Source organism: Halictus rubicundus, chromosome 9, assembly GCF_050948215.1.
Source record: "Halictus rubicundus isolate RS-2024b chromosome 9, iyHalRubi1_principal, whole genome shotgun sequence".
Classification (NCBI taxonomy): Eukaryota; Metazoa; Arthropoda; class Insecta; order Hymenoptera; family Halictidae; genus Halictus; species Halictus rubicundus.
Window position 1 is genome coordinate 12,924,142 of NC_135157.1, and position 24,111 is coordinate 12,948,252.

Consider the following 24,111-nt stretch of genomic DNA (forward strand, 5'->3'; position numbering starts at 1 on the left):
TATGTTATCACATATAAGTAAATAAAAATAATATCCTTGTTAAATTAACTTTACTATCAAATCGAGTTCACGTTGTATAACGTGATACATACTGATCGATGATAAATTAATTGAATTATAATTCATTTACATATGATCATTCTTTCTTTTTAGAATTTATGAATTTTCTGCTTCTAGAAATCTTATTTTGTCTTTAGGAACATTATTAATAAAGAAAATAATATCGAAATGTATATATACGTTCAAAAAAATTCGATAGGATCAAATATGAAAATAAATGAAACATACTTCACTCGCTTATTTGAAACGTTTGGTTTCCCAAAGTGAGTGACACATCCGTTGAAACATTAATTAATTAATTCAACGCTTTTCTCGATACTTAATCTGATTCTATGTTGCAGTATAAAAATTACACAAAAATATAATTTCGAATAAGGAAACTGAGAAATCGTTCGACGCTATTTGATATCGACACCGAGACTTCACTGAATAGACGAGGAAAAGATTATCGTTTCCTAATTTGGGCTAGTACCTGAAGAGTTATCGTTGTTGAGTGAATTAACGGTGTTGTTTCGAAGGTAAAAATGAAGGTAAAATGCCGGTTATTATTATCACAACATTGTAACTGTATAGTATACTCTATCTTACAAAAGTATTCTTCAAAGATGTCTTCATGTATTTTTAAAACAGAAGTAAAACAATATTTACAAATCTTTAATTAAAGACATTTAATACATTAACAATGCTTCTACGATTCAAGTAGAAGTACAAGGAACAATTTATAAGTGCACTGAAACATATGTCCATCGAAAGAAGAAACTTGAGGTTCACCGAAAGTCATAATAGTTGTCCACCCTACTCCTGCAGCCTACATGCTGTGAATATGGAGTGGGGTGGACAGCTATTATGACTATTGGTTTCTTTTCTCGAAAAATGCATTTTTATTATTTCTTACAAATGACAAAGAAGCCGAAACTGCCGAGATTGTTAGAGGATGATGTAAAACAGTTTCTCAACTATTTTTGCCTCATGGCCCCCTTTCCAAAGTCGCTTCTTCACTTATGAAAATGTACTTCTTCATTTGATGTACTTCAAAATTTGATGATTTTAGAAGCGGCGACCGTGTACATTGAACACGTCCAGATCTGCAGCAAGTTCGCCGACGTCCTTTCTTCAGGGTTCTTCTGTTAAAACGAAAAGCTCTCACGACATCAATCGTCGCCGCTTAAAACGGAGCAGTCCGAAGTTAAAAGCCAAGGGTGCGGAATACAGCGGCCAGTCGGTTTTAAGCAGGGATGCATTCGGTTCATTGGAATCATTGTTCGATATAAAAAAGCCTTTGAACTTGCCGGAAGCACAGTCTTTGGCGATCGAATGCTACCAAGTGGGCCAGATTCCTCCGTTTGAGTCGGGCAAACTAAACAATACCAAAAACTTGGTGGAACTTTTACTTTCGCAACAACAATCGGATTTCGGACCACACATTCTTGAGCAGGTGCGATTTTGTTCGTTACTTGCAAAAACGAGGAACTTTTAACACGATATTCTAATGTGAATTGACATTCAAATAATTGATATTGAATATTTGATAGACGCATGACGATTACAAAGACAAACCAGAGGCGATCAAAGAAGAAGAGCCAGGCGTCGAATCGGCAAAATTATCAGAAGTTATAAGTCCAAGTCTTGTTAAGGAGAAATCGTCAATGTGAGTTATTTAGTAGAGATTTCTTCGTGTTAAGTTACGCATTGCCAAATCGATCCAATTTTAGCATGGCTGAGAATGAGGAAGAGGTTAACGTGGAAGAGGAACTTGAAGGTGAACCCGAACCTGATGCTGAACCTGATGCTGCGCCTGCTGCTGAACCCGAAGCCGAAGCAGAAGATGAAAAACAAGATGTTACAGAAAAAGAGAGCGAATCAAAGACTGAGACAGATGATGACAGACTTCCGGGGCAGCCCCCGGCTCATCCAATGCCTTCTGGCATTGGCGAAGGTATAGCAATCTCCAGAAACAACGAGATTAAATTCAATCAAATTTATTGAGTGTGTTTTTTTACCTAGGCGCTCCCATGAAACCTGGCGGTCGGCAAGAATCTATCTTGAGCTCGTCTCCTTTGACCGATCCTGAGCTATTAGAAGAAATGAAAAACGCTGACGAACGTTGCACCGTCATTATGAAAGAGATCGAAGAGTTAAAGCAGGAGATCCTCGAGCTTATGGAGGTGACTGACGAAACTTCAAATTGATGGGCATTTTGGAGTTCCTAGAAATGTCCTTTATCGGCTTGTCGATCTGATTTTCAGAAAAAAGAGCTATCGGAAGAGGATACGCAGTTGCTTCAGTCCAAGCAGGATGAACTCATGGCGAAGATGGCAGAAGTTGAACAAATAACGCGAAAATTGCAGAGTATGTTGGGTCTGACTGATTTATCGAGCCTCACGTTCAGCAAAATGTTCGAGATGCTTCCTTATCCGCACACGAGACCTAGCATGATAATGGAAGAAGAAGAACTATTTGGCGAAAAGAAACCAAGGCCTGAAGATCTCTTCGACTTGCCCCAGATCGAGTATCCGGAAGACAAGTGCGTCGTAAAATTGTTATAGTAGGTGCTCGGTCGTTGCAGGAAAACGGGACCGGAATTTCAAGCAAGATCCAAGGTTTTTGCAATGAACGAGGTTGTCCAATCAATCGCAAAAGATTCCCTACCTGTAACTCCCCCCACCTCCACTAAGTTATACATTTTCCATCTTATGCAAACAAAGTGCAACGTATGAGGTTCGCGTAAAGAACGGTAATTTGCTCGGGAATGCAATGAGCGAGAACCTACTACACCTCAATAGGTTGCAGTTCTCAGATAACTGTATTTCTTTTTATTCATAGGCTTCCCAGAGTGATCGTTTGCGGTCACACAGAGGACGAGATTCCAAAGATCGTCGTTGCGGACAGCAAGAAGAGGGGGAAAGATAGGTCTCTCAAAAATCTAACTGGAAAATTAACAGAGTCGCTGACCATGCAGGAGAAACTAGTATTAGAGAACGCTCAGCTCGAAGGCGGCAAGTGAGTTTCATTTTGGCCACCCAATACATAATGAAAAATAGTAGAGAGTCGGGGGAGAAATGCGTGACAATCGTATCAGTTCACCCTGACAACGAACGCGGAGACTTCAACAAAATTCAGTCAAGTGATCATAATGCATGGTTGATGCACTTTCCACTCAGATACAAATTAGAGGAGGCACTATTGGAGAAGGACAGTGCTGTCGAGAGCCTCCAGAGGAAGGTATGCGGGCTGCAGGCTGAAATGCGCATAGTCGTGAAGGAGAACACAGAATTGTCCCGTCAATTAGCTTGCTTGAATCAACGAATTACCAGTCCTTGCTGTTACCCTTGTCCAGGTGGAAATCAGTCGCCAGGGTCAAGTCCGTCCCCTTTCCGGTCGTTCTCGTACACCACAACAGTGCAACAGGACGACGACTATTGTCAATGCAAGTGCTGCATGCAACTGCAGTTTCCCGACACTCCATCCCCACGTGGCAATTCCTTGTGCAGTATGTGGATATTAAGTTTAATCACTGTATACCACTGTAGACAGTTTTCTCAATATAATATTTTGCTTTCAGTGACAAGAAATAGTGAATCGTACCTAAATAGCGGAGGTGAGTCACGTTTATTGACACATGAAAGTTATAATTGTTCAAATATGTCTCCTTTGGAACCATTAACACTGAACCCATTGCAGTAATAATAACTATTTTTTCTTCCTTTCTTCTCGGTATACAATTTTTTAACGTCCACAGATTCACCAAGACTCGCGGGTGGAGCATCAAGATCAGGAGTCTTAATTCCCAGTGGTGCTTCTTCACAAGTCGAAGAAATGTGTTGCCGAAGTCCAGCCGTTACTAAACCACCATGTCCGCCACCCCCGCCAAGAGGAACATGTCCCGAGGAGTTGGAACATCAGCTTGCGTCTTACAGCAACAACAGCAAACAACTGGTACATCGGAAAGACAGAGTAGGACTGTCCTCGAACCTGACGGGTTCATACCTTTGTAATTTCAGGAACAACAATTGGGCAGTATAGAGTGCGAAATACGTAACATGCAGATAGAGCTTGCCAACGTACAAAGGGAGCGACAGCAACTAGAACAGCAACGCAAGTTGCTCAAGTGCACAGGACCTTGTGCACCTTGCGGTTGCTGTCCACCTCCACCGTCCATGGGCCATCAACCTACCAGTTCACCACCTTACGTACCGCCTGCTCCGGTTCTACCACCACCTTCCATACCTCTACCTAAGGTATCCGTACAATGTCTTGATCAACTCGATTGCGCGAGCCTACGGAACAAGCTAACTTGGCACGCTGGCACACATACATATTGTCACACCGTCGTTGGTTCGGGTCGATAACGGTTACTGATCTTTTACTGAAGTAATGTTATGAAAGATTTTGTATGAAATAAACATATTGTAGAAAAATTTCAGATCGTTCTTTCTCTAAAACTATACAACAATGCGACATTATCCTGTGCGTAATTTGAGATCAAAATTTTACATGCTGTGTCACGATTCAAATATGATTATTTCATATAAGATTTTGGTTGTTGGTAACTCGGCGCACCCTTTTAAATTATGTGCAGTATAATGTACAGATATTTGGTAAAATGTTTCTTTGAGTTTTTGGCTTCACTTAGTCTCTATGAAATTATGTGTTCAATCAGACACCGATGCCACCTGCACCTTCCTCGACTTGCACCGGTCCTTGCGTGAACGCGCCTATGGTAAGACAGAACCTCCGTGGAACGTTTGACACATATTAAAGAGCATGTTTAATGCAAGGGTGCTAGCACGTGTCCTCAGCAACAGTTGCGTGACCTGCGCGAGCAATACGCTCGCCTTCAGGACGATTACAAAAACAAATTGTGCGAGGTTTCGTGTTTAAGAACAGATGCCGAGAAGCTGAAGCAGCAAACGCGCGAAGCGATCGAAGAGAGAGAAAAGTTGGACATCAAACTGATCGACGCCCAAGAGCGTTTGAAAGCGATCGAGGCTGAGAAAGGAAAATACGAAGGTGATCTAGACTCTCGTCACAATCCAGATTTGCAATAGCTAGTTGCATAAACGGTGGTATTCATAAAAACAGGTTTTAAGGAGCAAATGATCGAACACGAACAGCAGCTGATAGTAGTCAAGCAACGTTTCCGGGAGTCGCAAGATGAACTGGAAGAATTGCGATCACTGATTCAAGATCAAGCCGCCCAGCTCGAGGACTATCGTAATAAATATTTACAGGTCCCCCTTGTTGATATGTGGTTGTGCAATCATTTGCTACTGGCGTGTATGAAAATGATAACTGAAATAATAGGCGCAACAACAAGTCGAGGAGCAACGCCGGCAGCTTGACCTCATGGAAATGGACAACGCACGGATGAATGAAAACGTGACTCTAGAAATTGGCCGAGTTAAGGTGCATAATCTTGTTATTACATAAATGAAGTTACCGTATGTTAGGAACTAGATCAGGCATTATTAGCACGATTTTTTCATAAAGTATTGTTCTTTTTATAGAATCAATTCCAAGAGAAACTGGCCGAGCTAGCACCGCTACCAGATCTTTTGAAGCAGACACAAGTAAAGCTGCAGGAAGCGCAACAAATGCGTTTAGTCGCGGAGCGGAACTGCGAGGACCTTTCACGGGAGATTGTAGGCTGCAAGGATAAGGCCCAGACCTTACAGAATCAGCTGGATGTTCTGCGCAGCGAGTATCAAGCCATTCAGGTCACTATCTTCGAATATTGCGGCAAACCATACAGGGTGTTCACGCTATTACTAGTCAGCTCTGAAAAAATCGAAGGACACCTTTACATTTCTCTTTCATTTTTTTCTAATATTTATTATTTGCAAGAAAAACGCTGGCTAGTAATAGCGCGAACAACCTGTATAAAGTACTGCGTCTTTGTACAAGTTACTTGTAAAATTAGCAAGAACATGAAATTGCAATTGTACACAGTTTATAATTGACGAGGCATACTTAACAGGAGGAGAGAGGAACCGGTTCAGGACGGTTTGAGGAACTCGAGAAAAAGAATTCCGAATTGCGGCACGACAATGAACGTATGAAGAATACGCTTGCCAGATTCGAAGAACATGAAGCGCAGTTGCAGAAACGCATCGACGAGAAGATGCACGAAATTACTCAGTTGACGGCGATGCTTGATCAAGTATAACATCCTCTTCTCATCTTCCTGAGATGCAAAGTGATTATTTTCTTCACTTTCTCGTTAAAGGTTCGTGAAGACTCGGCAAGACAGGTGGCAAGAACGAAGGAGAGATGCGAGACTGCAAGAAGGACGATGCAAGGTCAAATAGCGGACATGGAGAGACAGCTGGCACAGTGCAGGGCCACCGCGAGAGCTGCACAGAAAGATAGAGATGAAGTAATTACTTTAAAAATTAATAAGCTGTTTGATAAGTGAAACTTACTTTCTCGGTTACTAACACATTTTTGCCACTTGTAGATCAGACAAAAGATGCAGGGTCAGATAAACAACCTGAACGAGGCGTTCGAACAAGCTCAAGGCCGTATAAGATCACTGCAAGGTCACGTGAATTATTTGAAAACGTCTTACAGTAACATCTTCAAGGGTCAAGGGGAAGCCCCGCCTGGTATATTGCCTGGAGAGGCCGGCGCTGGATTTGATTCCTGCGACTGCAATTACTAGTAGGAAATTGAACAGTGTTTTATTGAAATTCAGTTGGAATCTTATGAATTTGAAATTCATCTTATTAGGTAGTCAGATAAATAGTAATATGTCAAACAAGGTTCGCCTAAAGCGTAACATAAAATTGTCTAGTCTTCGTAGATACGACTACATCGCTACAGCTACATTTTGTCGTCGTCTAAAAACATGATACATATTATGAATTGTAACGTGATATAAAAATGTTGTGTGAAATTTGACCGGATGCGATCGGACGTTACACGAAAATTCCTGTTATACAAAACGATGTATATGGTACAATGTAGTGGTTTTTCCCATTTTATCATTTAGACGTGAATGTGTTTTATTCAATAAATCGGTCACGTATTTATAAGCAATGAAGGAAAAGAAGTAAATAAGAAAGAGTTTTGATGACAGTGCGTACACCATGACTTAACGAAATTAAGGCATAAAAGAAACAGTGATCTGTACAAGGAAAAAGCGATTAGTTTGGAAAGTGATAGTAGTTTCATTAGTTCATATCAACAGAGTGAAGCATATTGAGCATGTCGAGAATTGCATCCGAACGTGATCGCACTCTCTCCATTTCCGTGCGGAATTCTTCGAGTTGGGATTCGATTCGTCTTGCGTAAGCATGGCAGCATCTACAAATTAATTATTTTTTTTAATGCAATAATACTCCGTTGATGCATTTCTAACGATTGAAAGAAAAATGAATTACCTTTCATTACATTGTGTGGAACTTGAATGTGATGGCTCAGGTGTGGGGCATGAAGAAATCTTAATTTGGGGAGGACCGTTCTTCATATAAACTGACTCTTTCAATTGCAAACCACCTTTGTTGACAGTGTTACCATTAGTGTTACGGCAATCTCCGCAACCTTTTAACAGATCCATAAGTATTCCCCGTACTCGTTTGCCACTTAGTCGCCGCTGCCTTGTCTGCGTACAAAAAGCAATAGTTCAGTATACAAAACATCAATATTTAAACTTGAAATGATCGAAAAATTTTCTGTATTTTCGACTGACAAAGAAAGATTTACCAACCCAGAAACTGCAGAAATGATGAAACTTTGGGTACAATTTACGCGCCCCCAAAGGTTCATAATTTCCTGAATTTTTTTGTTAGTCTTTCACGTAAAGTCAGCGTGTACCACTATGTTTGATACATCCTGCAAATTTTACTTAAATATTGGCTGTTAATTGTGTAGCGGTCACTTACTTCGAGTGTCTCATTAGATCGTTTTGGTGGAATAAGAGGCTCTTCCTCCCCATCGTGCGAAGAACTATGACTACACGATTGTTTCTCGAAGCAGTCATGATTGTGCACGTTACTCGAAGACGATTTACATGTGCAAGCAACGTCCCTGATGCCGTTGCAACACTTTGTCGAATGTGAGCAACTGTTCGAGACATTCTGCATGGAGTGTCGACACGACTTATTGTACTTGCAGACTACCTCGCCGATCTCAGGGTTCGAGATATTTTCACGTAAATGTTTACTCGTCTCTGAGGTAAATGCGTTTTTGTAGGAACTCCTTCGGATCCCTTTAACATGGAACTTATCTTTACTATGGTTAGGACTATCATCGCACATTTGTCTTTCATGATATGAACCGCAGTTACAATCTTTATCCACGAACTCCGCATGATGCGTACAACAGGAATGTGGTTTTTCTTGCGAACTCGAACTGGCTTTAAACGATAGCCACTCTCTTCGGTGTTTCATGGAGTCGCTGTTTCCGAAAGGTGGCGAACAGTTGCTTGCGTTAGTATGATTACTTTCGAATCGCTTATCGTTCGCTTCATCGAGCAAGCACGGAGACTTTACTATATTCGACGACATAGAGTGGCAACATGGAGTATCATTGGATTTATTCAGCCTTAACGGAAGCTTAAGCTTCTTTTGAGTCGAACAAACAAGTGGACTGCCATTAAATCTGATCTGCGGTGACTTTTGCGAGTAAAGACTTGTCCTCTTGTTAATGGATTTTACGGATACCTCAATGTCGTCCTCGTTATCACTGGTTGACTCCTCGTTGATCTCCTTACCCCAAACGCTAATTGTACCATTTATCTCGGACATCCTTACTTCGAGATTACCCAACAAATATGGACCACACTCTTGGATACGATTTTTTTCGTTCTCTAACATGTCTTTCGTTGGTTCCTCTGCTTGAATTAAGAAACTTTTATTTTTACTATTCTCATTGTCCCTATATACGAAAAACTTTACATCACCATCATCCTGGTTAGCTGCTTCCTCTATTTCAATATCCATGGATGAAGGATCCTCCCTGTCTTTATTCATCGATTGTTGCTCTGGTTTTACGTTCGACTGTTCCTCTGAGTATTTCAAGTCAGCGTTTGACGTGTTAGCACTTTTCTTTTCAGATTCCGGGGCTGTGTGAGGTATCTTAAACGGTTGAATAAAAGTGGAAGTACCAAGCATCTCTGTCGCTTTACGTTTCTTGGAGGTCGAAACGTTCGTTGAATAACGATTGTACTCGAGATTCAATAATTGGTCCATGGAACTTTCGTTTACTCGTTTCTTATTATTCCTGACCAAAGGGCTTTCCATCTTTGATGTTTTACCTTGTGTTATGTTGGAAAGAGTCTGCAAGATTCGAGACGAAGTAATGAATGTTCGCGATAATGGATGCGGTAATTTTCTCGGTGTACCGTCAGTGAGCACCAGACTATCGTCAGAATTAAGAATCGGTGTCAAATCGGGCGGTTTAATGGATATAGCTGGGCTAGCAGCACTGTCTGCCCACTGGTCGAGAGAACTTACTGTAGACGCAACACTACTTGTGGATACTTTATTGTTTGTATCCCCCGCGGTCACAGTTACCTTTGGAACGGATACAGGTTCCGCGACAGATTCAGTTTGCACAGATGCAATTTTTGTTTCGCATGCTATACTTTCACTTTCATATTTCGCTAAAGACTTTCTTAACGTATCCAGCTCTTGTTTCATTTTCACATTTTCGGCTAATGTTTTCTGATAGGCGTTTCGTAAACTATTGAACTGAGCATCTTTCTGATTAAGCTGAGCTTTCAACTGGATAACTTCCACGGTCTCTGCTAAATTCGTTTTTGTGAAATTTTCCTGTTCTTCTTGTATTATCCTGATACTTTTGACATTCGCAATTTTCAGCGGACAACCGGTGTTGCTGTTCTCCATGTCTTGCACATTCACCATCTCTGTGTCATTATAGGTCTCAGGTTCAATAATCTTTTCTTGAGTCTTGTGTCTTTGCTCGATTGTTTCTTCCTTTTGCTCAAATTCTGCAATAGCAGAATATTCTTCATGGCTTAATGAACGCAGACCGGAAAGTGTAAGTGCTTGCTGATGACCATTAACTAAAGAAGGTTGATCCATGTTATTAAATTTTACATTCCTATCTAATGTATTTTGATATTCAATATGATGTGCATTAACATCTACAGAACCATTTCGTTTCTCTAATTTATCATTGCAGTTTTGTGCACGTTTTTCATTTTGAATATCACCGAATGCGTTCATGTCACTGTTCCTTCGAATATGCTTAAGTTGATTTTCAGTTACTTTGATATCAAGTTTGTTATTACCACCATTCTCTAATATTTGTGCGGAATTATAAATTGAATTACCATGTTCATTATTTTCTTCGCGTTGCAAATCCTTAATAGCCTTCTCTGCATAATCTTTTATAACTTTGTTCGTTACCGTTGGCTTTAATGGGTCAGTTTCATCTGTAAACGAAAACAATTATAATTAGGCAATACTTTAACATAATATTGTAATCCAACAATGCAAAGGTCTTCCTTACTTTCATTCTCCTCGTGATTTTTATTCGCTATATATTCTTGCTCTTTAATGCGCTTTTCCATCGACTTCCTTGACTGTTCCTTTATATCCCTAATGTATCTCTTCACTTTACTTTCCACATGTTGATATTTAAGTGGTAACGATTGTCTTTTGTGTGCAACATTGTATGCAATAGAATTCTGTTGTAGGCCTAGATAGTTCTGTCCAAAGAGATTTATACTATGCCTCTTTTTATTGTTGTACGGAGAATGAATATTATTTTTAGTAAAACTTAAATCTTGCAATGATAAACTTCTTTCTTTATGGTGTTGTTTTAGTCTGGAATTCAAGATAAAGTCATCTGATGCTCTGTCGTAACAATCTTGGTCATATTCTGTCTCAATGTCCTCGTCATCGTCAGGATGATGCAATCTTAAATGATTCTCGTCGTCATCATCTTCCTCATCCTCGTCTTCTTCGTCCTCTAACATTAAATTATCATGATAATTTTCAGGATCTGTTTCATCCATGTCTATAGGAAACGATATCAACGCATAAAAACAAAACAAAATTTCTAGAACTTAAGAAAGCACTCTTTGTACTTACCTTCGCTGTCAGCATAATCGTCTTCTTCTTCGTCATTGTAAGGATGATTGCTCTCTTCCCCGGAAGATACCACGTACACGCTGCCTCCTCCTTGATCGTCGCTAGGATATGCACTTCGACTATGATCCTCTTCCAATGGTATCCTGTCTTGTTGTTTTGTATTATTGACATCCCAATCTTCGCGCCTCGACGGGGTCGATACGCTGATATACGTCGGCATTTCTTCGTCTTCTAACAGAGGCTGCCCTGTCTCATTGTTCAGCATACTATTATCACTCTTCGATTGTTCACCACTATGATTTCCCCCATTCATTTCTGCTTCGTTCTCTTCCGAAGTGTGTTCGTTTTCCTCCGACATCGCGGATATTTATGCTAAATATGTCATATATTGTAACTATAATGCAATCATATGTGTCTTACGATTATGAGAGTCCTTAATTACAGCGCACACGTATCGACGGCACGATGATAGGTTTAATATGCATTTATCGCGTGCGAGCATACGTTCCCGACGACCGCCATTACAGCTGCCGCCGATAGCACCTGCATTTCACTGCGTTCGCGTATTCTACATTTTCATCGAGCCACTTTTTATCGTATATTCACTTAAATGCAACCAAGTTTTTTTATATTACGATTAAAGGACCAACCTAATTTTCAAACAAATTTTTATTAACCCAGTCAACGCGATCGGTACGTCGCAATTAAATACATAATTATTGCAAGATTAATGACCCGCGAATGTACAGGGGTGTACTCGTGTTGTATACAAGGGGCACTTGTTCTACATTTCATTCGATTTCTTTTTCTTTATGTGTTAATTTAATAATAATTTTAAATACCGTTCATTACCGTCTTTGATTGTTCTAATGTGCTTACAATAAATTTTATATTAGTTAACAAAAAAATTTCTCATTTTCTTTTTAAACTACTGCGAGGATCGTATGCGCATGCTCCTATGTAATGGGGCAAAAATAAAAAAAAAAGGAACACTGAGATTTTTAGAACATAATTCCTTTTTCCATGATTGTTGAAAGTTGATATACAGTATTTTGCCGCGTTAGGATTGTACACTACTGACTGTTTGAACGGAAGGAACGAGGAATCGAATCGCTATGTCACTCACGTTGTTTCTATGCGCGGTGAACAATTGGTTTTTGTAATTATATGCAAGTAATTTGTAACGTACGATAAAGTAGCATAGTTTAGATAAAATTAAGAGAATGTCTACCAAAAATAGTGAAACACACGTGGCCATTGAATTCGGGTAACGCTGAAACCATATCTAACCCAACTTTTCTTACGGCGGTGTCGGTGTCTAATAAATTACCCGCTAAATTTCAGGGGTGGGGCAGAACTGCTTTTCGATAAAAAGAAAAAATATGAGGTGAACTTACCTGGAGATGAATGTAAGTTTTCAAAGTACTTTATGATCGGATCTTTTAACCAGCTCCTTGCAAATATTACAGGGACCATACAGAGGCTGCTCTTTTGGATGAAAGATAACCTCCTGAAAGAACGACCGGAACTGTTTTTACAAGGGGACACTGTGTAAGTTGTTAATACATTGAATAGCTGCACACCGGTGGCATTAAATGTTTAACGCAACAATCTCACATGTTACATGAAAAGATGTTTCATTGGGCGCGCGTAAAGCTTATGTACAATGACACACGTATAGCACCACAAACACAATACGGTATATTGTGCTAATTCGCACTTGCTATTCGACCGATATATGTTGTTAAGATGGCGACCGGCTACGAAGTTCCGCCATAGTAGTCGAGATGGCAGCACGATTCGGTTTCGGTGCTGAGTACAAAGATATTCAAATCCTGTTAGCTAGTTTAAAAATCTGTATATGATTGTGGTTCAAGTTAATTGTTAAATTGACACTTTTTGATTTGTTTTGTACACACAGACGGCCCGGCATCTTGGTTCTTGTAAATGACACGGATTGGGAACTGCTGGTAAGAAAAACAATTCTTTCTAACATTCACATTTTGAAAAATATCTATTGCTATTACAAGGAATATTTGCTTATCTCCAGTAGAAGAAAATGTTCAAGGAAACAATTATATTGTTCGGGAAGATAGACATAATTATACAGGGCGTCCCAAAATGTTGTATTGCCTTGAAAGGGGCGATGCCTGAGGTCGTTTGAAGGGAGTTTGCAAGATAATAGGAATGGATGGATTGCAAGCAAGTGAAATTCGACTTTGAAACATATTAGAGCAAAAATTGCGTGCCATTAGGAGCCGGTTCTGCGAGAGTCGATGCGAGCCGGCTGAATCTATCATAACACAATCTCCCGCGATATTACACCGTCCGTGATGATGCAAAAGCGATCTCAGGTGACGCAAGTCACCCGAATTTACCCTGGGGGACCCGGAAGGGACCCCGCGGCCCGTTTCACCACGCCGGAATGGCAATAACGCGTTCAGCGTAATCGCGGGACACATCTGCGCGCGACATCTGACAAACGTCCGGCAAAAGTATCTATACGCCAGGTTTTTTGGCGAGTCGCATAATCGAGCCCACGGTGTAGTTGGCCGGGAGCACCCTGCCACCCCAGGCCAGGCTACAGGGGTGCTGGCGAAATAAGAGAACTCGGCCCTGGACGTGAAAGGGCGCAAATGACCCGGAGGCACGCCACACCCACGGCAAAATTATCATTTTAAATTTGTAAATGTACAAAACGCGAGTGCTATTAGGATGTGGTTCCTGGTGCACCCTCGAGGAGAGAGGGGAGGGCACGGCAGGGAGTAGCTAGGTGTAGAGAGCAGACGCGGGAAAGATGATGGCTTTAGCCATTATTATGATAATACCAACGTTTCCCGAAGCTTCTCTCGTATTCCTCGACCGCCGCGAACTCGACTGCTTGTCCTTTCTTCGCTTTTTCCAACCCCCGTACCACACTTCTCGCCGCGTTGTCCTCTTCTCTGCCCGCGTTCGCGATCCCGCTTCCTCCGGCAGCGTTTTTCGCCATTTTCGCCTCGTAAATTAAAAGGGAAAGCACCGTTCCATCACCCCTCTTCGCTTTTTCGTGATTCGACAAATTTGTTCGCACGCCGCTCCAATTCAAGCGGATGGTCCAGTTGTTCGTTGAATCTCCAACGATTTCGTGCGACCCACATGGCTCGAACGGAAGCTAATCGGAAATTGGTCCCGCGCGGTATGCGTTGATCAAACCATGCCTCGAGGAAAGAATATAAAACCAAAATGAGGATTTGAGTGGATCAAAAAATATTATAGAAACAACAGAAGCCCAATGAACGCAGCACAGTTACAGAAAATCTGTTCTAGATAGTTTCACAGGTGCTCGAACATGATTTTCCAAGAGGCTCAACGTCGGATCGATTGCTTCCAAATAATTAATTACACCTGAAGAACAGTTTTATTAAAATTTCCAGGGCGAGGGGGATTACAAATTGAGCTCCGGCGACACGATACTGTTCATATCCACGTTGCACGGTGGATAAAGCGACGGCGATGGTCAACGAACAGCAGGATCCAGCCCGATCTCTTCCGGGAGTGTCCCGTACGCTTTTGTATCCAGGCGAAGCGCGTGCGAGCGTGCACAATGTCAGAGAATAAAATGCTCATTCACACGATGTACGTTTCTTCAGGTTGTTCCACGTAACTGCTGTAATATTACGGCTGACACTTTGGCCGTTTTCCAGGGATCCCTGCGTTATTGCTCTCCACTCTTCTTGGCGTCCCTGTCTTTTCCCTGTGTATGGCCAATGGGCCATATCCTGTCCCCTCGTTTCGAGCTCTCCGTCCTCTTTCCCGCGGCGAGCTCCCTCGGTTTTCAGGGTCGTACGCAGCTTTGCATGCATTACTTCGGCAATTAACATTCGTAGATAAAGGAAACGGAACGTGGAACGGTGTAAGTTTAAGAAGCCGTTGCGCGGCGGCCGGTTGTAATTCAATCGGCTGATGGGCGGCTGTAAATTTCGAGATTCGCGGAACTTTGGCTCCTCGTTGCCCCGATAAAAACGAAATTAAGTTCGCGTAGTTGCGCCCGGGAAATTAGTTTCAATGCGGCTGGGATTGCGGATCGGACTCGTCGAAATTTAGCTGTTGCCCCGGCGTAAGTCTATTAAAGTAACGACCGAGGTTGCCTCCCAAGTTCACCCGGGGAAAAATCTTTTCGAGGGAACGAGTGAAAGAAAGCGAAGGGGAGAGAGGGAGAGAGAGAGAGGAAAAAATGGGAAAACTTCCTGTGGAATTCTGTATAATTAATTACCGGCGGTGGTTCTTCACGGTACACGATAAAGATCGCATCGAAGGTCTCCCGGCTTCCGCGAAGTTAATCAACCCCTGTTCCATGATGTCTGCGATTCGCCTTTTCCTCATCGATCGCTCGCCGAGCTTTCAACGCCGGACTCACACCCCGATTAATATGATCCGCAGGCTACGACGCTGGCGTCCCGGGAATCTGATTTCGCGATACCGAAGCCAATCGGCCATTAGGAGATCGATCGAGCCTCCGCTTCCGTCCTATTACTATATACCGACGATAAACAGTGCCACCAATTAATCAAGCGTGTCGAACGCCGGCAAAATCGATGAAAACTGGCTGATTAGTATCGACTTTGCGCGGGAAACGATCCCCCTGCTTAACGTTCATTTTTCACTTCCCACCCTCGGCCATCTGCCAGCATTTGCATTAAACCTCGAAACTTTTCCGTCAAGTAATAACCTAATTTCATTCAAATTGCTCCTAACTCGCAACAGCGTTAGCAGTGTCATACCTGAAACTCTTCTCCTTGTGTATTTCACTTGTGAAAGGCTTTTTGCCGAGTTGTTTAACGAGGAATAGAAATAAAGCTTGAACTTAGGTGAAACGAATTGGTTGAGGCTCGATTCTAAATCCCGTCCAGCAAACTATAATTTTAACAAGGTGTCCACTGCATCAGCAAGCTTCAAATTATCTCCTAAACCGAAAAGTTTCGTTGATAATTTGTTCGAGATCGAGTAATTCACAGCTCTTTATATCTGCGAAATTTATAGCAACACCGGATACTCGTTTTTCGCCGGGAATATATGGGGGTTGGATAAAATAATGGAAACATTACTTACCGATGCACGATAATAAATACACTCGATATTGTATTAGATAACTTATTTTAACTTTGAACAACTTGATTACAACAATCCACTTGACCACGTTAAACAGAGTCTACGAAAAACGAGTGTTACGTAAGGGCGAATTTGATTTGCAGACAGAGCAGTGTGACCTGCAACAGGGCGAATTTTCAGAAACCTGTATTATAAAGCAATCGATCGCGTTTAGCGCTCGACAGTTCTGGCGTCAAAAAGGAAATGAATGTGGTGCGACGTTTTTCCATTTTCCGGTCCAACCTCGGCGGACGTAACATTTGTCTATCAGTCGATCCGGCAATTATACATTTTCGGTGCTTGTATTTCGTTGCACGGAGCACTATGTATTTTCCGTGGAAACGCATGGAGATGCGAAACGCATCCCCCCGTGAACCCGGAGTGTCTCGATCGCTAATGGTTCGGCGGGGTTGGATGGTCCAGTGATTAATTGTGTCAGCCATGATTACATTACAGAGTACGCAGATCCACTATATTATATGCGAGCGTGCACGCGTGTATCTCGCGGATGGTCTGTTACACGCGCGTCGAACGCACTCGCGCGTGTCAGGTGGACGTCGCGACGCCGTGCGTCGAGATAGCCGAACCGTGCTTGCACCGACGCAACCAGGGCTGCAACTAACGCGTCCCCCTAAACGGAGGAACGCCGAACAGCCCAGAAAACGTTTGACGACGGCTTCGCATTGCAAAGTGTGCATGCATATTACAGGAGGCCGCGGCGCGGTCCGCCATTCCCGATGGCTGATCTCGATTTTCCGACGGCGCCTTCAAGGTTGCATGGCCCGCGCACTCCCGTTCGAATAACTGAAGCACGTTCAATTACCGAGGGGGAGGGGGGCCCATACGAATTTCTAATTAACTGCTTCCCGATGAAAGCGTTGTAAATACCAGGGGCCGAAGAGGGGGCGACTCTTGTCTCAATGGAAATCGAATGGGAATGGAGTGCCGCGATTAGGGCAGTGATTCTGGAAGGTGGTAGGGACTAGGGTAAGGCAGCGTGAAGGGTATCGGGACCGAGGACTAGAGATTTGGGATTAGGAACTGCGAAGTAGGAGTAGGGACTAGAGATTAGGAACAAGGGACTTGGCACTACGGAGTAGGGTCTGCACGAGGCAAGGGGGCTAGGAAATGGACTAGGGATTGGGAAAGACAGAAGGGAGGTGCTAGGGACTAGGGGTCATGGAAAGGCTGGGCCTAGGGACTGAAAACTGGGGACTCGAAGATAGGGACTACGGGCCATAGAAAGGGTAGAACTAGGGGTTAGGAAAGACAGAAGGGAGGTGCTAGGGACTAGGGGCTATGGAAAGGCTGGGCCTAGGGACTGAAAACTAGGGACTCGGGGATAGGGATTATGAGTTATAGAAAGAGTGGGGCTAGGAATTAGAAAAGACAGAAGGGAGGTGCTAGGGACTAGGGGCTATGGAAAGGCTGGGCCTAGGGACTGAAAACTAGGGACTCGGGGATAGGGATTATGAGTTATAGAAAGAGTGGGGCTAGGAATTAGGAAAGACAGAAGGGAGAGGTGCTAGGGACTAGGGGCTATGGAAGGGCTGGGACTAGGGACTGAGAACTAGGGACTCGGGGATAGGGACTATGGGCCATAGAAAGAGTGGGGCTAGGAATTAGGAAAGACAGAAGGGAGAGGTGCTAGGGACTAGGGGCTATGGAAAGGCTGGGCCTAGGGACTGAAAACTGGGGACTCGAAGATAGGGACTATGGGCCATAGAAAGAGTGGGGCTAGGGAAAGGATTAGGGACTACGAAAAGGGTGGGACTAGGCTTAACCTATCCCTATAGGTTTAGAGAACTGAGAAAGAGAAAGTGGGAGAGTACGTGGAGGGGGTTGGAGAGGTAGAAAGAAAGCGGAAAGGAAGAAGGAAAAGAGGGGCGGAGGATAAAATCAGAGGAGAAGGAACATGGGGGAAAACAACCGTATCTAAGAGCGCAACGATGAAGTAACAACGAGTGTTTGTTAGACTCGCGAACTATAGTTCGCTGGTACTGTCGCCAGGTTCTCCACGCTCCGTAATTCGTAGCGTTACAACGAAGGGGCGAAGAAGCAATTAGAAACGAAACGAAGATTCGGCGCCGATCCGACCGCGACTTCCCTCGTTAGCTGTTTAATTTCGCCGTGGGTGACGGTCGAAGGTTCCACGAAATTTTCCAAATTTCCCGATAGGTTGGTCCGGGACGGGGGCGGTATCTGTCGATTCGGTCGCCGAAATTAGGGAGCAGAGAGCCGGGTCCCATTGAAATTAGGCGGGCCACCGGGAGCACGGATATTCGCGAAGATGAAATCGGACGAGCGCGCGCGCGGTATCGTGGGGGAATTAAAGTTTCGCGTCGCGCCGGTAACGGTTGTTTCACTTTGAAACGTGGGTATAATTTCTGTTATCTTCGGGCGGGCCGGGTGGCCGCCGCGAAATATAAAATAATAAAGGCCACGCCGGAACCGGACCAGAACCGGGAACTTTGGCTATTACCAGTGAAACAGTTCCGCGCAAACGCGTCTTCAACTTTTAACGGCTCACCCTTACTCCTCCGCTACGCTCCTCATTTCCCTTCGCCGTCGCGAATTTATGTCTCCCCGACGATGGTTTTCAATTGTGTTCGGAAAAGTGAATTGGCAATTCGACCTGGGGAAAAAACCGATTGCCCGAAAGGAGGGGAAATGTTGCCGATGTCGTGCCACTTGGAACGGTCTTTCTAGATCAACGCTCTGATTGCAAAGCAATTTTCCGAATTTTTTAAGAGAAGCACATTTAGCATCGCAATCTCGAACTTGGTGTGCACGTTAACCAACGTCCGAAGAGCGCACTCGAATTTTTTGGAGCTGGGATAACCATTTTCTCCAGACCTACATTAAAATTTATCTGACAACGTTCAATAGCACCAAGAGTAATTCCGGCATTTTGAGAAATGATATCGTTTATTACCTTTACCTTTTTAACTCAATCTGGAGAGCATGGGACATCATACTATGGAAACCGTAAATATTGCTAGATGTTACGTATAATAAGAAATGATATCGGTGCGATTTAGGTGATCAGCCCCCATTATCGGTTTGCGACGAGCATCGCGATACCGGCTAACTTTTCGCCAGTTTCTCCTGGCCGTTCTGCTAGCCGCCATTCCCCTTGTTTTCGTTGGAAATTACTAAGTGCTTAGTCGCATAATTACATTCACCTTCCTCTCCCCCGCGAGCACCACATTCATTTCGGTTTACCGTCGTCTCGCAATTAGGGTACTAATCCACTTAATTCCTTCCCGTGGCCGGCTGGGGGCGCGCGGACTATTTCATTGTTTCTCCCACTTTTTTCTTTTGTATTTTGACACCACCGCGCGGGTATGTTGCAATTAACTCGCCGAGTAGACCGGCGAAGTCCTATTTCTTTCCGTCCACGTAACAACGTGTCCGCTTAAGCGTTCCGGGAGAGCGGCGAGATGACCGGGCAGTTTTGCGAGGGACTTTTTAAACGGTTCTGGTGCCCCGCGCAAGTGATTAATGTCATTCGGCGATTACGTCGTCCGGGAAGAAACGTGCGACTTCGCGCTGACGGATGGCCGTTTAATATCGGCCCCGTTCCACGGCCGGTTCGCCGACAGCTCGATAATGAGACAATAAAATACTGTCTTCGAAGCAGCATCGTGCCGGTTAAACGGGGCTCCCGACTGCGAGCGTTCACCGCTAATTAAAACTATAACAAACTTCCGTTTCTGCGCTGAATTTGACAAGTCTTTCCATTGACCAAAAGATTCTAAAATCTTTCGCGATCTCTTCGAAGAAGGGGTTGCAAAATTATGGAATGTTGGTTGCCATAATTTGCCGGCAGCGGCGAATCCGTTACCGATCTGGCTCGGATGGGGTGGCCTAAGTGGTTCGTGCCGTGCATGGCTGGCCTCCGGAGGATTTCGGGAGGACGGTTTAAAATTGCGAGCTGGTTGCCAGCTAAACGACGGTATCCAATGGCACGTACGGTCATATTTCCCTGCCGATCCAGTCCGGGCACAATCGAGCGGGAAAAGATCGAACGAGATTCATTCGTGAAAACGAACAATCTCGCCGCGGATAACACCTGCCGTTTGCATTTGGCACCGACGCCAAGATCATCTCAAGAGGAACGACGACTCCTCTCGCCGGCCTACGTCGTTCTTTCACTTGGCCGCTTCTCTTTTCCTCTCTCTCTCTCTCTCCTGCTCTTTGTACCACAGCTTTTTGCGAACGTGTACTCTCTCTCTCTCTCTCTCCGTCCGTGCTCGTTCCCCTTACCTTTCCTCTCTTTCTCCTTTCTTTTCCTCTCCTTTTCTTCGGCGGCAATGTCCCCAAGACGTGGCCCATCAGCATAAAACGTGCTGTTTTATGAGCCGTAGCGAGTAGACGGTTTCGTGTTACATCTTCCTCAAATGATCCCTCTTGTTGCCTCCACTCCGCAACCAGTCCTCCTTATGCTCGCTGACTCCATCGAGAGTTTTCGGCGATGGCGTTGTTACCGTTGCCCCCCCCACCTATTATGCGATTCCCCTTTTCACCAGGGTCCTCCGGTTTGCCCACCGCTCACGGGAGTCCCATTCCGGCCATGTTTTGTCGCTTATCTTTAGTCACTGGTAAATTGTAGGTAACCGGTCTCCGGCGTGGGGTGTACCGTAATGCACGAGCCTCGCGAGCCGAGAATGTTTCCTCCTGATGGGGCCGTATCATGGTGTTCGCAGCCCGTACGCATCCGTCTAAACTGTCTTGCCAACCTTTCTCTCTATTTTCCCGTGGCCCCCGTTGACCCCGGCCAACAGATAGCACGCGCGCGCGCGCGCGCTATCATTCCACGCTCGGGGACAGCCTCGGAATTGTCCAACTTCCAGGAAACCGACGTATCAGCATTGTTTTCTAATAACGTAGTACTTCATTCCGCGAGTTAGAATTTATCGCGCGTTTGCCTCTCCCACGAATTTATTCGGGCTAGGTGTCAAAATTGGTATTACTTGTGCTCTTTTATGAAGGTATGGCTTCTTGCACAGCCTGCGGAGAACGAGAGAAAGAGCTGTCTCTGTTATCTTCTATTCCATAATTTCTGTAGATTTATTAGAAGATTTTTAATAACAGATTATCTAGCAGCGACTGTTTCAGGATTTCTGGAAGCCTGAGCTCCCCGGCGGAGGACTTTTTAGTCGATCCTTCGACAGCAATAGCAACTTCGTAAACCAAAAAGTCGCCCTCGGTAATTCCGTTTGGTATTTTTATGCGAAAGAAGATTTTTGAACTTCCTCTTAGTGAAATTGTTGGAAGTCCTATGGGGACACCGCGGAAATGGCGAAACCACGGTCAAAGTAACAGTGCGTAAATTAGCGTAACGCGTCAGCCAGCATTTTCCAAGGAGAATTTTCGTATTCAGGTGGCGTTATTAAGGCGAACGGCGTTGTAAAGGTTTATGAAGGAGGCCGCCAAGGACTTCTTTTTCCCTTCTTCTGTCACGAACCACGAGTCCTGGCGAGCAAGACAACAAGGTCACTGACTGGGCCCGACGTAAACGCTTTCCTTTATGGGTCAAATTAAGCCGAGTTTACGCGCGATGTGTCAGGATCCCTTTATACGACATCCCCCTCCTCCCACCCCCGCAAACCCTCCGGTCAAATAATTTCCCACGATATTGTCCTCGTAACCCTATGGAACCACGATTTATACTGCGAGAGGAGTACGCGCGTCACAGTGGTCTCATTATTGTATGCATAATTTTTTATATTGCCGCGCGAGCATTATCCTTTAAACCCCTCGAACCGTGATGTAGAACCTCGCGATAACGACCTTCGTTTTATGAGTACACCCGGGTTTCTCCTCGTCGGACCATAATGGCCATTTTCATAGTAGAATTCAGGTCGATGGGTATTACGATCTAGCCTTCAAAGGAGCCGGCCGTGTATCCAAACAGAGGGACAAAGACCGTCTCTCGAATGAAACCCAGAAATTCTCTGCCAGGCATTTCCGGTGTCCATTTTGACCAAAAGTTACCAACGTTCCATCCGAAATTTTTAACACTAAAACTACCGAGCCCTAAACGCGACTTAGACTTATCACTTTATAATAACAGCAAGATTAACCCTTTGCACTCGGCACTATTTTCAATGTAAAATTAAATTTCTCTTCCGTCTTACAATATTTTCAATTTATTCAAACGAAACTGATCCGATTTCTACATATAGTATTTGAATGTTTAGTAATCTATTAAATACAAATATTGTAATGTAACAAATATTTTGTAGTATTTTTTGTAATTTCTTTGAAATAATGCCACAACAATTTCTGGTGGTGCTTCAGAGTCACCATTCGAGTGCTAAGGGTTAAATTTGCTCAGGTTTCAAACGATTTTTATGGTAACATGTACTCCAAAGAAGAGATATATGAAAAAATGTCTCGTGAAAACGTTTTCATAGTTTCACTAATCGCGAAAGAAAAAGTCATCCACCAGTCATTTTGACTGGTTCGGTAGTTCTAGTGTTGATCGTACACGGAAATAGGGACCTCCAATTAACCTCTTCCATTACAGGATTTTGAACAGAGTTCAAGAAATATGTATGTCATTAATTTCGTCGTTGTAAGTGTACCAGCTGAACACACAGGCGTACAATAGACCTACATTTTCTTCTTCTTCTAGGAAATGATGACACTCGTTCGCCATGGATAAAAGGAGGGCACAAGGCGAGTCTTACTTGTTCCATCGCCATCCGTTGAATACGAAGCTTCCCAGGCGACCTAGAAATTAAGAGGATCAGCTTATTAGGAGCATTGTGTTCCCCGAAGGCTGGTTCGCAGAGAGCGGAATGATCTCGCCGCTGGAAGTATAACGATTCACCTGTAACGCGCTGCCTACGAAGAGCCGCGCCGCCGGTTTGTTCATTGGCGTGGAAGGTAGCGTAGAATAGGCGGGGCGAGAGGAGGACGAGGAAAAGAGAGACGAAGAGGAAGAGGAAGAAGAAGAAGAAGAGGAAAAAGAGATGGCGAAGAGAGAGAAAAAAAGAAAGGAAAATTTCTTCTTCCCCCAATATCTTTCGATCTCCCGTCGAATGCACAACCCTGGCAAATTGGAAGGAATATACTCTTCCCCTCTGAAACCGCTTGGAATGAGAGGGAAGGTAGAGTGAAGAGGGATGGACAGGGGTGGCCAGAGAGGAGCCTGGATTGCACAATGCACGAGATTTCGTCCAGTCCATCGGGAGTCCCATCGCGTCCCCATAGGCAGCTATTAGGGCGTGGGGGTTCTCGGAGAGGGATTCCCACAGGATGGCTGGATAGATGGATGGTTTGGAAAGCTGAGAAGGGATGAGGTAGGTGGATAATTTGTCCTGCATCCATCCCCGTCACCCGCTCTCGCCGGGTCCTCGTCCGTTCCTCTTCCGCTTCAGCCCGTGGACCACGGTGCTTCTCGCTCTCTCTGGATTCACCGGGAGGACAGGGCACAGGACAGTCCTGCGCCGCTGACCCGAATCTCAACTAGGTGTCCATGTCTATTTTACTTATTCACTCGGTACAGTACACAAAGCTCGGACAATGTACACCCGTCGCGACACTTGTCCGGATTACGGGGACAAATTTTCGCGACTAGACACGCCCGGAACGGAGATTGACTGTTCCGAGGATATTACGCGAGCGTGCACGCCCGTTCGCGAGTATTAACGCGATACCACGATACGTCGATGTACGTGCTGATCTTCCGCACCGATATAGTTGCTTACATCGTGCACAGACGTCGCTTTCCAAGCTCTTACCGCTGGCGTTGAACGCAATCAATGACGAAACTTCTTTAGGTTTCAATGATCCCTTCGGAACACCGTTCACCAACATGCTCGTCACCCTTTTCCGATTAAAATGATACCAA

At 44.1% G+C, this 24,111-nt stretch overlaps 3 protein-coding genes across 9 annotated transcripts; 2 read left to right on the forward strand and 1 right to left on the reverse strand.

Moving 5' to 3' along the window:
* Window positions 1–138: 138 nt before the first annotated feature.
* On the forward strand, window positions 139–6,907 carry LOC143356927 (uncharacterized). The gene is made up of 20 exons (XM_076792991.1): window positions 139–323; window positions 402–590; window positions 1,112–1,495; window positions 1,593–1,708; window positions 1,773–1,996; window positions 2,065–2,225; window positions 2,307–2,584; window positions 2,884–3,060; window positions 3,222–3,550; window positions 3,623–3,658; window positions 3,800–3,996; window positions 4,062–4,304; window positions 4,721–4,780; window positions 4,839–5,070; window positions 5,143–5,291; window positions 5,365–5,466; window positions 5,568–5,777; window positions 6,038–6,220; window positions 6,287–6,436; window positions 6,518–6,907. Exons 2-20 carry the CDS (start codon window positions 585–587, stop codon window positions 6,719–6,721), a joined length of 3,441 nt encoding a protein of 1,146 aa, XP_076649106.1. The 5' UTR covers window positions 139–323; window positions 402–584; the 3' UTR covers window positions 6,722–6,907.
* A 145-nt stretch (window positions 6,908–7,052) lies between these two features.
* Window positions 7,053–12,656, reverse strand: LOC143356924 (uncharacterized). Of its 5 annotated transcripts, none has more exons than XM_076792983.1 (6): window positions 12,518–12,656; window positions 11,121–11,492; window positions 10,537–11,046; window positions 7,944–10,459; window positions 7,443–7,663; window positions 7,053–7,365 (listed from the first exon to the last, which is right to left on the reverse strand). In XM_076792983.1, the coding sequence occupies exons 2-6, from the start codon at window positions 11,476–11,478 to the stop codon at window positions 7,233–7,235; spliced, it is 3,738 nt and encodes a 1,245-aa protein (XP_076649098.1). In that variant the 5' UTR covers window positions 11,479–11,492; window positions 12,518–12,656; the 3' UTR covers window positions 7,053–7,232. The 5 variants fall into 5 exon arrangements, with proteins under 5 accessions (XP_076649098.1, XP_076649100.1, XP_076649101.1 ...); XM_076792985.1 differs by lacking the exon at window positions 12,518–12,656 and having other exon boundaries at window positions 7,944–8,893; window positions 8,963–10,459; window positions 11,121–11,878; XM_076792986.1 differs by lacking the exon at window positions 12,518–12,656 and having other exon boundaries at window positions 7,944–10,087; window positions 10,358–10,459; window positions 11,121–11,877.
* Window positions 12,135–23,163, forward strand: Urm1 (Ubiquitin-related modifier 1). Of its 3 annotated transcripts, none has more exons than XM_076792989.1 (5): window positions 12,135–12,387; window positions 12,465–12,529; window positions 12,590–12,671; window positions 13,042–13,090; window positions 13,151–14,276. In XM_076792989.1, the coding sequence occupies exons 1-5, from the start codon at window positions 12,344–12,346 to the stop codon at window positions 13,214–13,216; spliced, it is 306 nt and encodes a 101-aa protein (XP_076649104.1). In that variant the 5' UTR covers window positions 12,135–12,343; the 3' UTR covers window positions 13,217–14,276. The 3 variants fall into 3 exon arrangements, with proteins under 3 accessions (XP_076649104.1, XP_076649105.1, XP_076649103.1); XM_076792990.1 differs by lacking the exon at window positions 13,151–14,276 and adding an exon at window positions 22,891–23,163 and having other exon boundaries at window positions 12,151–12,387; XM_076792988.1 differs by lacking the exon at window positions 13,151–14,276 and adding an exon at window positions 14,534–14,734 and having other exon boundaries at window positions 12,158–12,387.
* The last annotated feature ends 948 nt before the right edge of the window (window positions 23,164–24,111 follow it).